The sequence below is a fragment of the Dendrobium catenatum genome, unplaced genomic scaffold (assembly GCF_001605985.2).
Source record: "Dendrobium catenatum unplaced genomic scaffold, ASM160598v2 fragScaff_scaffold_1521, whole genome shotgun sequence".
Lineage (NCBI taxonomy): Eukaryota > Viridiplantae > Streptophyta > Magnoliopsida > Asparagales > Orchidaceae > Dendrobium > Dendrobium catenatum.
Genome location: NW_021319983.1, coordinates 1,389,678 through 1,404,176, shown reverse-complemented (window position 1 = coordinate 1,404,176; position 14,499 = coordinate 1,389,678). Strand labels below are relative to the sequence as shown.

General features: G+C 35.8%; 1 protein-coding gene across 1 annotated transcript in view; it reads left to right on the top strand.

The window, feature by feature from the left end:
- Positions 1 to 14,499, top strand: part of LOC110111988 (calcium permeable stress-gated cation channel 1-like) — a 74,794-nt gene that overhangs the window by 26,666 nt on the left and 33,629 nt on the right. The window contains exons 5-8 of the mRNA XM_020844059.2: positions 2,700 to 2,819; positions 2,914 to 2,994; positions 4,179 to 4,519; positions 13,706 to 13,951. Coding sequence (XP_020699718.1) covers positions 2,700 to 2,819; positions 2,914 to 2,994; positions 4,179 to 4,519; positions 13,706 to 13,951 — 788 coding nt within the window. The remainder of the gene's footprint in view (positions 1 to 2,699; positions 2,820 to 2,913; positions 2,995 to 4,178; positions 4,520 to 13,705; positions 13,952 to 14,499) is intronic.

Genomic DNA, 14,499 nt, shown 5'->3' with positions numbered 1-14,499 from the left:
TTTAATTATACATTAGTTATTCTAATTTAATTAATTATTATTAAATTATAATTAATTAAGTTAATTATAAATTAATCATATTTATTATAATTAATTATAATTAATTATTTTTAACTATTATTAATTATAATTAGTTGCAAAAAAAGGAGCTTTTAATAAAAAATAAAATTGGTTCTTTTTCTCGACGCTTGCAACGAGCCGGCAAACCCTGAGGCGCTCACGTAGCGTTTAGGGTGGAAAACCGGTGCAATGCTCGCGACGATTTAAGAATCCCTCTTCAAAGCTTGCAACGAGCCGGCAAACCCCGAGGCGCTCAAGTAGCATTTAGGGTGGGAAACCGGTGCGACGCTTGCGGCGAAGGGGATATAAAAATGTGTCTTTATTTTTTTTTCATATAAGTACCCCCCAACGCCCACGTGGTGCAAGGGGGGAAATCTGTGTTTTTCTCTAACTCCCGTTTTCTTCTTATAAAAATCCTTAAGATATGAATCAATAGGATATGATCGATAGGGCACAAAGTCCTCTGTTAGCTAAGGTGGATTCAAATTTGTCCCCTTTGGCAAACATCCAACCCAGGTCTACAAGGTACCCATGGACGAAGCAACCCATGGTTGCCGACAAGGATCCTTCTGTCAGGTTGGGTCGAGTACCTCCTCTGACTAAGTAGACCAGGGACCACGATGGCCCGGGACGACAGAACCATGGGAACTTGATTGGGTCTATCATCCATTCCCCCACCATCCGCTTTAAGTGCACGATGGTGAAATTTCTATTTTAAATATCAAACTTTTTCAAATCCTTCCAAATACCCAAATTTAAATCCAATATTTCCAAATCCAAGCATATGCTGCTACTATACGCCATATAACACGTATATTCTACGTATCTGATTGACGACTAGCCTTAATCGAAAGTTCTCTCTCGTGATCGGGAGGGGTAATTAACTATAGGGGCTTGCGCCTATAGGAAACTAGAACTCAGATCATAAAGTCCTCGCAAAATGAGGGCGAAATCTCTGGGTAGTGTCTTATCTACAAACCCATCTGCCTTCCAAAATTTACCCCGGAACTTAGTACGTTAAAACTCCCTCGCTGAATAAAAAAAAAGCGAGCAGAGGCCGGGGCCGAATTTTCGGAGCCCACAAATCTTCACTTGTATGCATTTCATAAGAAACAACAACAAAGAGAGGGAAACAGGAAGAGAGATAAGAGGTGTCATTTGAGAAAGAAAGGAAGAAATATTTTAAATGTCTGCAAGTGGAGTTCTTCAAGAATAATAAGTCTAGCTCTCATATTTGCAATAGCTGATTGCATTTTCTATCAACAACATAAAAATGTTTTTATTCATAAGTTTAATTTTGCATGAAGTTTAACTCTTCATGTATCTCTTTTGAAGTTCGGTGGATTATTTAATCTCTTTGCAATAATAGATATAGGCTACTTGAGCCGAACCAAATAAATTTTGGTGTTTTCATTTGTTATTTTTGGTCTCTTTTTTACAATTACATTGTATTTCATCGCACTTGACCTTAAGTTGAGGGCACTCACTTTCCTAACAGTAGAAGCTAGCCAGCAAGCTGCAAAAAAAAAAGTGATAAGGCCCCTACTTTTTATGAAAACAATGAGGGATTCTTTACCTCTCTTGCTTAGTTCTGAGTTTTGTCTTTGTGAATTGCAGCCTCTTTGTTTCCTTTTATATGTTCTCCAAACTCTACCCCTATATAAGACAAACAATATTGACACATTTTTCAAATTGCAAATGTTATAACTGCATAAGGATATCAGTAAAACATGAGCAATTAATAACAATTGCCAGAAAGAAAAAAAAATACATAAGATAAAATTAAGATAGCACGAAGCATAAGCATTCATCAGAATTTGAAAACCACTCATGTGTGCCACCTTGCTTAAAGCTTGATGGCAGAAGAGTGACAATTATATTTTTTTCTTATTTCAGCCGTGTCTAGTGAATAAGATACAAAATCTCCCAATGTATCATCGCCCAAAATGCTCCTATAAGAATAAAAAAATGGGAATCATGATCATCAATGGCTTCATCAATAGGAGGCAGACGATATTGACTTGTCTTCGTGCACTAAAGATTACTAGGTGTTCATTGAACAAATTCCGTGGGAATTGAAAAGTGTAGAGCAAGTTGGGTTATTTACTTTCCTCCACTTGTTCTTTCTGAAACCATATTAGGCGCAAATTTGATTCTTCATTTCTACCATAAGGCTGCATTATTTAATTAAGAGTTCTTGAGCTTTTATCCTTTGGTTTAACATTTCACTCTCCAAGATATGGTTCAAAAACCTAGAGTAAGCCTAACATTTACGTTGATGGACATTTTTATATTTTCTGTGCTAGATCTTTACATGAGCTCATGCAGAAGGGAAAGTTTGCCTTTTTTTTTTTCTGTTTTTTCCCTGCATAATCATTGATTTATGTTGATACTCTTTTTGTTGTATGTTAAATCATATTTTTGTGTCTCCTTCGATGATGTCAATCTCTATGGTTGTAAAACTATAGTGTGGCCCCAAATTGTTTCATATTTTTTCAAGTTATCCTTAATAGTTCTTTGTTTTACGATGATAAGGTTATTGTGCTTATTCTCATTATGCTCGTTATAGTGGTCAGAACATATAATAGCATACATGGATAAATTTTGTTCAGCCTTTGAGTTCTTGCTGTATCTCTTAGGTTGTCTATGATGCCAACAAACTTTCAAAGTTGGTTGGAAAGAAGAAAGCCATGAAGAACTGGTTGGACTATTATAAGCTGAAGTATGAAAGGAATTCATCTAAAAGACCCAATTGCAAGGTCCCTCTTCATATTTTCTCAAATGAGAATCGAATTTCTGTTTGTTACTGCAGCTTAATTGGAAATAATAACATTGTCCTGGTGTCTTAACCAGACTGGTTTCTTTGGGCTTTACGGTAAGAAGGTTGATGCAATTGAATACTACACTTCGGAGATTGACAAGTTATCAAAAGAGGTAAGCCATGTTATGTGAATAATGTAGGATAGTGAAGGCCTTGGAAGTTGCAAGCTGGGTTCACTTCACTTTTCAATACCACAGAATTCCTAAGCGCTTTGATCAAAATTATATTCACCACTAGCTAACTTAGGTTTCATTTGGGACAGCTTTCTTACTGCTTTCAACTGCTTTCTAGTTAAAAAAATTGTCAAAAGCAATGACAAAGTAGTGTTCAAAAACTGTCCCAAACAAAACTTTAATATGCATGGTTCAATTTTCCACATAATATTCGATTTTTGTAATTCAATACCTTGCTGCTTGCATTATCTAACAGAATTAGTTTTACATTGCGAACTCTGTAGGGTGGGGAAGGCCCACATGCTTAAGGGCTTGTTTTTATCCTTTATTGACAGAAGATCTTTTACGCTCTGGTTAAAGTTTTTGTATTCAGAAGTTATTAGTTATTAATTTCTTGGCTTGAGTATTCATGTTTCTCTGCTAACTTCAGAATGGGAAAAATCCAGTAAATTTCATTTAGATGTTTGTATGTTAAGTAATACTTGGTTATTGTAAAATTTGATGTCTTCAAATTATGTTTGTTTCTGATAACTCGGGTAACAATTGCACCTTCAATATCGCTACATGATAACTTTTTGCATTGTTCCAACAGACTTGACTGATCTCAGAATTTTTAGCCATAACTACCTAATTTCAACTTTTTTTTTTGGCTGTAAAATCATCCCTTATTTTCGCTCTTCATCTCTTGATATTGTAGAAGACTCAAGTTTATTTCTTACCTTCAGATTCTTGAATAATTCTGTAATGGTCCCTGGACCTTTTAGGTGTCCCTATTTTAATCTCTTTTTTTTTTTCAAATATTCAATTTGATCCCTCAACTTAATAAATCTGAACCAATTTGCTCTTCCTGTCAGCTCTCTCACTTTTTTTTTTATGGAAATTGGTTAAAAAAATGTTTTAATGAGAAAATGGTAGAGTTTTTATCTCTTATTGCTTGTAATTGGTATTAAGTCGTAAATTAGCCTTAAAAAATTCAAAATGTCCAAATAAAAAAGCTTCCTTCAACAATTTCAGTCCCAAAAAAAGGGTAAAACCACCAGTATGATCAAATTACTTCGGATTTTGTTCATTTACTCATTCCGTAAATTATACATGTATTTTTTACTGGTGTTTTGATTTCACAGGAGGTTAAAGAACGTGATAGGCTTAAGAAGGACCCAAAGTCTGTCATGCCAACAGCATTTGTTTCATTTAAATCTCGTTGGGGTGCAGCCGTTTGTGCGCAGACTCAACAGAGCAGAAATCCAACTATATGGTTGACTGAGTGGTCTCCAGAACCACGTGATGTCTACTGGAGCAATCTAGCCATTCCTTTCGTCAACCTGAATATTAGGCGATTGATAATAGGAGTTATATTCTTCTTTCTTACTTTCTTCTTCATTATCCCTATAGCTATCGTACAGTCTATGGCAAACATCGAAGGAATCGAGGAAGCTGTTCCATTTTTGAAGCCTTTAATTGAAGTGTGAGTATAAATCAAGCTTTTTTAAAGCCGTTTCTCTCAATTTTCATATAAGTATATAACTAAGCATTTTTTTTTTCATTCCTTCTCATTTGCTATTTTAGCTACTTCTCATTTATATGAATTCTATACTAATGTTATTGCTATGGCTAGTTCGTTGTGTAGAAAACTTCATAGTTGCTTGTTTCTCCTGTCTCTTTGTTAAGGAAATCTAATGTGTTACTGAACAGATGTGAATGGAAAATTAAGATTCCTATATTCGAAGCCAAATGGTAATGAAAAACCTAATGCTGCTGCTGATGATGTTAGTTTTGCTGGTGTATTATCAAATACAACAGAAATACTTGTAACATCTGCAGCTTAAAAGAAAAATGATCACGATCACGCTATTCCGTTTATTCCCTTGACTCACTCCTCATAACTAGACATACAAAACGGCAAAAAAGAACCATAGAAATTAGTATATTTTAGCCAAATGTGAAAATTGCACGGTTCATGGTATTTTTTATTAAATGCAATTTTTTATAACCATAAAATAAAACGAATATAACTTGAAGCAATTATAAGAACTTGTTAGATGAAAAGGTTTAAAAAACACAATTAATTTTAATGGGATGACACAGGAGAAAGTATCGCTTAAAAAATTCTCATTTAATGTCTTGTTTGTAGCGCAATGAATCTCGGTGAATTACAATAATTTTGTTATCTATTCCTTCCCCTCTTTGATTTGAAACTTTCTATACAAATAAACTTCTATACTCATAATACTACCATCATAATTATAATGTTGCTTAAAATTTGGGTCACCGACATCCTCAATGATAGGATAAGATAGGGATGTTCTGGCGATCACATTCTAGGAGCTTAGGATAATTAATTTCTAGTCTCATATAGGCACACATGAATATATAAAGTAAAGTTTTAGGGTTAAGAGTTTACCTTCTTAACCACATAAAGAGGAAGATGATGAGCAGGCTCAAAGTGATTAAGCATGTGAGGGTTAGACTTAGAGTTTACCTTCTTAAGCACATAAAGAGGATGATAATGATGTTTAAAGAAGAAGATATCAAAATTTCGTCCCCACTTCTACTCACTCATCTTCCTCTCCATCGAACCTATTGTAGCTATAAAAAAATTTGCTTATCACTGTCACGACCTGGCCCGGTTAGCTCGCAAGTGCGAGGCAGGAACAAAGGTCGGACAGTATGAATTAATAAAAACTTCACATTACTGAATAAAAGGACATCTTCAAAGCATAATGAAAGAGCCACTAAAGAATCTTCAAGTAATTTTTTTTTTTCATTTCTTCCTTTCAACACCTCAATATTCCTTACATTCAATCTCTAATCCTTCTAATCAAAACATCAAAATAACAAAACAAAACCTGTCGTCCGTCGTCTCCCTATGACGGTACGTGATGGGAGGTCTATCCTCCATCTATCCTTTACCGGATCCTCCAGAAAAGTGTCCCACAACATGGGTGAGCCATAACTCAATAGGTGTAAATGGCATTCAAATAAACTTAGAATCAAGGAAAGAAAATTATTACATGTTTTGAGATCATAGCAAAAGAATAATCATCATACTACATTGTTTTGTCTAAGGAGATGCATGTTTATACTTCAACCTTCAAGTTCTTGTTTCTTTCATAATCTTTTCATCATTCCTTTAAAAACATTTATGCCTCAAATGATAGTCTCAAATGCATATAACATGAATATGAAATGTTTATAATATCTTAATATGTAAATATAACACAAGTCTCAGAAGTATCACTTGTACTGATCAGGTACATAATTTGGCCATTCCTTTACCATTTGGCTCATAAAAGCCTCCTTTACCATTTGACTCATAAGAGCCTTCTTTACCATTGCTCAAAAGAGCTCATTTATCATTTGATACTTCCGCGTCAATATGCACATACACTTAATACTTACATATTCATAAGAGATGCTTATGTAAACTATTCATAAACTATTCAAGTGTATGTTTCCATAAGGATATACATGCTTATTTGCATAAAAAGGAAAGACATGGGTAGTACAAGTAAATAAAATAACATGAGATTCATTCATAAGTTATAATATTGCATAGAAAAGACTTGCATCTACATCAAGTGTCCATGAACTTATATAAGAAAACATGAGTCATAAAGATATCATAACGAGCATAAAAGAAAAATGTCATTTCTATGTATTTGCATGAAATAAGAGTTTTCTAAATTTAAAAGAATGTCTATTTCACCTACCTCAACTTGTGCACCACTTCCGGTAGCCCAATCAAACATTTCCCTCCACACGTTCAATATCTAAAAGAGACATATAAAAATGCACAAGTAAACTAGTCCAACAACCTCCTAAATCCTTAATCTAAGATAATAAAGAGTTCAACCAAATATCATGTCTACGTTTTAAAGTTAAACCCCTCCACCATTCATGATATCTCTCACTTCCATTCTTTTTCAATTAGGATTTAATTAAATTCTTGGATCTTATACATGCAAACATCATTCCTACATCCAAATATTAATTAAAACTTAAATAATTTTTGGATTATTTCAAATAAAAAATTAGGAAAACTTGCATTTCAAGTAAAAGCCCTAAATGTTTCGCTAAAACCCTTCCAAAAACCTTTTAGAACCATAGGGATCAAAAATTCTATGATTAGGGAAAAAGCCCTAAATTTCAACACTCAAAACTTCTCACAACCATACATTATTTTTCAATTAGAAACTCCCTTATGTCATTAGAAACTTCTTTTGTGAAGGCATTTTGGAAGAAAAATAATTTTGAGTGAAATCCTAATTTCCAAAATTCGTATTTTTAATAAAAACAACTCTCATTAGGGTTTAAAAACATCCCTTAACCCTTCCCTAAACTTATCTCAAAGAAATATTGAGTTTTCTCAAAACCCTAATTTCCTTCCCTTAGAGAAAACTCATAGAAAAGAAGAAAAATCTCTTGCAGAACACTTACCTTAGCTTTCTCTTAGATTTCCCTACAATTTCCTCCATGAAACTCCGCCGGAAACCGCCTCCTGGATCGCCTGAGTCGCCTCCTACCCGACGCCTTCTTCTCTTTTGTCCGCTCTGTTCGGGATACACGAATGAATGAGGGACCGAAATGTTTCAGTCCCACATTTCGATCCCCTAATAAGAGTGGGATTCTCTCATTATAAGCACAATGACCTCAAAGCCCTCACTTAAACATCTTTTCTAATCAAATGATACCAAGGATAAAATTGTCATTTAGAACTTTCTGGAAATTTTAACTCTCAAAATACTCGAAATTCAATAAATGTTCTATACATCATTTTGTTCAGAATTTTGCGCTCTATTTTATAAAATTTATTGCGTTGAATTTCGACGACTTTTAAATTTTCACTTAAAACTCGTCGCGACACATCGAAAAGCGTGCAAAGTCCAAAACGGCATTTTTGCGGGTTTTACAGTTCTCCCTCTCTTATAAAAATTTCGTCCTCGAAATTTAAGACAAGCTTAAGAAACCATACCTTAGTCAAATAGGTGAGGGTAGCTCTTCCTCATCTCTGATTCCTTCTCCCAAGTAGCATCTTTCTCAGATCCATGCTTCCATAGAACTTTAACATAAGGAATCTCTCTGCTTCGAAGCTACTTAACATCATAATCTATAATCTTCTCAGGCTCATCTACAAAAGTCAGATCTGGTTGGATATCTATTGATTCAGTACTGATCTTCTGAGCTTCATCTGATATGTATTTCCTCAAGGAAGATATGTGGAATACATTATGTACTCCACTCATATGAGATAGTAAAACCAATCTGTAGGCCACACTTCCAACTCTCTCTGATATTTCAAATGAGCCAACATATCTTGGACTCAGTTTCCCTATTTTGTCAAATCTCTTTACACCCTTCATAGGACTAACCTTGAGAAATACAAACTCTCCAACATCAAACTCAACTGATCTATGTTTAGCATCATAGTACTTCTTCTATCTATCTTGTATAGCCTCCAATCTGTCACGAACCAGTCTTATCTTTTCAGTAGCCTCATCTACTAAATCAGCTCCATGATCTTTCTTTCTCCTATCTCAACCCAACATAAAGGAGTTCAACACTTTTTTCCATACAAAGCTTCATAAGGTATCATACCTATACTTGCTTGGAAACTGTTGTTATAAGCAAATTCAATCAGTGGTATATGTGTCTCCCATTTGCCACCAAAATCAAGTACACATAATCTGAGTAAATCCTCTAAGGTCTGAATAATCCTTTCTGATTGACCATCTATTTGAGGGTGAAAGGCTGTACTGAAAGTAAGTCTAGTGCCCATTGCCTCTTGAACCTTCCTCCACAGTCTAGAGGTAAATCTCGCATCTCTATCTGATACTATCGATCTTGGTACACCATGAAGTTTAACAATCTCATTAGCATACACACTTGCCAACTTCTCAACAACATCAGATTGTTTGATAGGTAAAAAGTGTGCCGATTTGGTCAACCTATCTATTATCACCCATATAGTATCATGACCATTTCTGGACCTAGGTAAACCAACTACAAAATCCATGGCTATGTCTTCCCACTTCCATTCTGGTATAGGTAAAGGCTATAATAAACCTCCTGGCTTTTGATGTTCTACCTTAACAATTTGGCAAATAGTACACTTAGCCACCACTTCTGCTACACTTCTCTTCATCCCTGGCCACCAAAAGTATTGTTTCAAATCTTGGTACATCTTATTACTACATGGGTGAATGATATAACTTGAATAGTGAGCTTCTTGAAGAATGTCCTTTCTCAAATCTCCAACATTAGGAATACAAATTCTGCCTCTATACCATAGTAGCTCATCCTCATCAAGCTCAAACTCCTCCACGTGACCTACCTTCACCATATTTAGGACTTTCTCAAACTCCCTTCTTGTGGCAAAGCTTCCCTTATCCTATCCTTCAATGTTGATTGAATAATCATCTGATTCAAAGCCACAAACTCTGCATCATTGGGCTGGACTATTAAAATATCTAACTTCTCCAAATCTCTTACCAACTCATGCTGTTGTGTAATCATCCAACTGGCACCACTGGAAGTCTTCCTGCTCAAGGCATCTGCTACTAGGGGTGCAAACGAGTCAAGCCGACTCGCGAGTCGGCTCGAACTCGACTCAATAACTAGCTCGACGAGTCGAGCTTATCGAGCTCGCGAGTCGAGCTCGAACACCATTTCGAGCTCGATGGCTTATCGAGCTCGACCAGACCTCCGACTCGGCTCATTGGCTCGACGAGCTACTCGCGTGTGTGACTGGGCGGGAAAAATTTTTTGGGTAGCTGCGAATGGTTCGACGGACGAATGACGGGAGAATGGCGTCAAGTCTCGAAGTTGGATCTCGACAGAGGACGCGACGACGAGCTTGGGAGTTGGGACTCGACGGCAGACGCAATGACGAGGTCGGGAATCGACCGCGACGACGAGCTCTGGATCTCGACAGCGGACGCAAGGACGAGGTCGGCAATCGACCGCGACGGCGAGCTCTGGATCTCGACGGCGGAAGGATCAGATCCAGTGGGAGTTGGAAATCGACCGCGACGACGAACTCTGGATCTCGACGACAAACGCGAGCTTGACGTCGCGGAAGGATCAGATTTAGTGGATCTTGACTTCGAACGCAACTGCAAACTCGACGACGGACAAGCGGAGCCAATGGCGAGCTCGTGACGACGAAGGAGTTCGCAATGGAGCTCGACTGAACTCGGAAAGCCTACTCGGGACGGTGTTCGCAGCGGAGCTCGACTGAGCTCGACGAGCCGCTCAAAGTATGAGACGAGTCGAGCTCGAGCTCAGATTTTGAGCTCGAGAGCTCGGTATTTGAAAGTCGAGCTCGACTCGAACACTACCTAACTCGAGCTCGACTCGACTCGTTTGCACCCCTACTTGCTACTAGATTTTCTTTACCTGGATGAAATTAGATGTCCAAATCATAGTCCTTGATAAGCTCCAACCATCTCCTCTGCCTCAAATTTAACTCTTTTTGTGTGAAGATGTATTTTAAACTTTGGTGATCAGTAAATACTTCACACTTAACCCTATATAAGTAATGTCTTCATATCTTCACAGCAAAAACCACTGTAGCTAACTTCAAATCATGGGTTGGATAGTTTCTTTCATGATTTTTCAATTGCCTTGAAGTATAGGCAATGACCCTTCCGTTCTGCATCAGTACACAACCCAACCCTTTGAGAGAGGCATCACTATAAAGCTGAAATCCATATGTTCCTAAAGGAATAGTAAGCACTGGAGCAGTCATCAATAACTGTTTCAATCTTTGAAAAGCCTCTTCACATTGATCTGTCCATACAAACTTTACTGCCTTTTGGGTCAATCTAGATAATGGCATAGCTAGTCGAGAAAACCCCTCAACAAACTTTCTGTAGCAACCAGCTAAACCCAAAAAGCTCCTGATCTCCTTTTAATCAAAACATCAAAATAACAAAATAAAACCTGTCGCCCGTCGACTCCCTATGACAGTACGTGATGGGAGGTCTATCCTCCATCTATCATTTATCGGATCCTCCAGAAAAGTGTCCTACAACATGGGTGAGCCATAACTCAAGAGGTGTAAATGGCATTCAAATAAACTTAGAATCAAAGAAAGAAAATTATTACATGTTTTGAGATCATAGCAAAAGAATAATCATCATACTACATTGTTTTGTCTAAGGAGATGCATGTTTATACTTCAACCTTCAAGTTCTTGTTCCTTTCATAATCTTTTCATCATTCCTTTAAAAACATGTATGCCTCAAATGATAGTCTCAAATGCATATAACATGGATATGAAATATTCATAATATCTTAATATGTAAATATAACACCCGTCTCGGAAGTATTACTTGTACTGATCAGATACATAATTTGGTCATTCCTTTACCATTTGGCTCATAAGAGCCTCCTTTACCATTGCTCAAAAGAAATTCTTTACCATTTGATATTTTCGCGTCAACATGCACATACACTTAATACTTACATATTCATAAGAGATGCTTATATAAACTATTCATAAACTATTCAAATATATGTTTCCATAAAGATATGGATGCTTGCTATGCTCATATGTTTATTTGCACGAAAAGGAAAGACATGGGTAGTACAAGTAAAGAAAATAGCATAAGATTCATTTATAAGTTCTAATATTGCATAGAAAAGACTTGCATTTACATCAAGTATCCATGAACTTATATAAGGGAACATGAGTCATAAAGATATCATAACGAGCATAAAAGAAAAATATCATTTCTATGTATTTGCATGAAAAAAAGAGTTTTCTAAATTTAAAAGAATGTCAATTTCACCTACCTCAACTTGTGCACCACTTCCGGTAGCCCAATCAAACATTTCCCTCTACACGTTCAATATCTAAAAGAGACATACAAAAATGCATAAGTAAACTAGTCCCTACTTAACCTCCTAAATCCTTAATCTAAGATAATAAAGAGTTCAACATAATATCATGTCTACATTTTCAAGTTAAACCCCTCCACCATTCATGATATCTCTCACTCTCATTCTTTCTCAATTAGGATTTAGTTAAAATCTTGGATCTTATACATGCAAACATCCTTCCTACAACCAAATATTAATTAAAGCATAAATAATTTTTGAATTATTTCAAATCAAAAATTAGAAAAACTTGCATTTCAAGTAAAAGCCCTAAATGTTTTGCTAAAACCCTTCCAAAAATCTTTTAGAACCATAGGGATAAAAAATTCTATGATTAGGGAAGCCCTAAATTTTAACACTCAAAACTTCTCACAACCATACATTATTTTTCAATTAGAAACTCCCTTATGTCATTAGAAACTTCTTTTGTGAAGTCATTTTCAAAGAAAAATAATTTTGAGTGAAACCTTAATTTTCAAAATTCATATTTTTCATAAAAACAACTCTCATTAGGGTTTAAAAACATCCATTAACCCTTCCCTAAACTTATCTCAAAGAAATATTGAGTTTTCTCAAAATCCTAATTTCCTTCCCTCAGAGAAAACTCATAGAAAAGAAGAGAAATCTCTTGCAAAACACTTACCTTAGCTTTCTCTTAGATTTCCTTATAATTTCCTCCACGAAACGTCGCCGACCGCCTCCTAAATCGCCGGAGTCGCCTCCTACCCGACGCCTTCTTCTCTTTTGTCCGCTCGGTTTGGGATACACGAAGGAATGGGAGACCGAAACACATTTCGGTCCCCTAATAAGAGTGGGATTCTCTCATTATGAGCACAATGACCTCAAAGCCCTCACTTAAATATCTTTTCTATTCAAATGATACAAAGGGCATAATTGTCATTTAGAACTTTCCGAAAATTTTAACTATCAAAATACTCAAAATTCAATATAGGTTCTATACATTATTTTGCTCAGAATTTTGTGCTATATTTTATAAAATTTATTGCTTTGAATTCCGATGACTTTCAAATTTTCACTTAAAACTCGTCGCGACGCATCGAAAAGCGTGCGAAGTCCAAAACGGCATTTTTGCGGGTTTTACAATCACCAAATTGGGAACTCCTCTTATCCACAAATTTCATGCCCTAGGAGCCAATGTCGACTGTTGTAATTTCATTCAGTCATCTCACTCTTGCCCGTGATTCACTCTATCACTCCTCGAGCTTTAAGAAGAACATAAGGCAGTACGAAAAAGCAAATTGTTGGGTCAATTCAGTTGAGTCAACTTGGTCAAGATTGACATTATTGTTATTTTTTACACGTTACATTAACTTATACTACAGTTGAGACCAGATGTCAGTTGGAATGTGCTATTTTCAATAGGCATAAACATAAAATTGATTGATTGCTTCTCAAACTCCAGTGTTTGACCCATCTCAAAACTCTATCATTATGTTTTTGCATCAGTTTGGTATATCTTGTCTGCTACTATGCTGTAATTTAAAATCACTTTGAACTTCCTTTCAGAAGGTGCTCCATATCAGCAAATCTCATGTACACTGGATGCTCTTCTATAGCAATTTGCATTATCTTCTGACAGGCAATTTTAGTTTTTTTTTTTTTTTTTTTTTTTGGGGGGGGAGTAAATAATAGTGACTTCAGGTTTTCAGCCATTTATAATTTTTTCTGCTGCTTTAATTGCCATTTAATGTCTTGAAATCTTTCTTTTAATATGGATACTGCTTCTAATGCGGACTCTTTGCTTTTGCAGGCCCTTTATTAAGTCATTCATCCAAGGTTTTCTTCCTGGAATTGTTCTAAAGATTTTTCTTATCTTTCTGCCAATGATATTGATGATCATGGTCAAGTTTGAAGGATTTATATCTATATCATCTCTTGAGAGAAGAGCAGCAACAAAATATTATATATTTTTGTTTGTGAATGTATTCCTTGGAAGCATAATTGCAGGGACTGCATTCCAGCAAATCGAAACTTTCATTCATCAGTCAGTCAGTGAGTGAGTTTTCTGGCCTGCTTCCTACATTTAGAAAATAAATTACCTTAATAATATCTCTTTCTAAAAAAATTTAAAAAAGTTTATTCTTATTTTACCATGTTTTTACTATTTTTGTTGGTTTAAACTATTTGGTTTAAGTATTGGGAAAGCGCATGAACCTATGATAAGATAACAAGCATTTTGCAGCGCTTGCTTATTTCCTTCAAGTTTTAATTCACTTTTCCGATAGGAATACTCTATGAACTCACGGTTTTTAAGAGAGCTAGAATAAGCATCTTCATCGTTCATGCGAAACTGATCATGCACGTATTTTTTTTAACAATCGGTATTAGAGCTAGTCTCTTAAGGTTCTATAGTAAAAGTGGATGTATTAGCATTTGAAGATGGAAAGGTGAGGATCAACAAGTGTGATGACAAGAATTTTGAGTGCTGGAAGATACAAATCTAATGTTACTTGAACCAAAAAGATATGGATTAAAGGTTACATGTACCAAAAAAGCCACTTCTATCTCTCATTGAGTCAGATTGAAATCTCTTAAACAGATAGA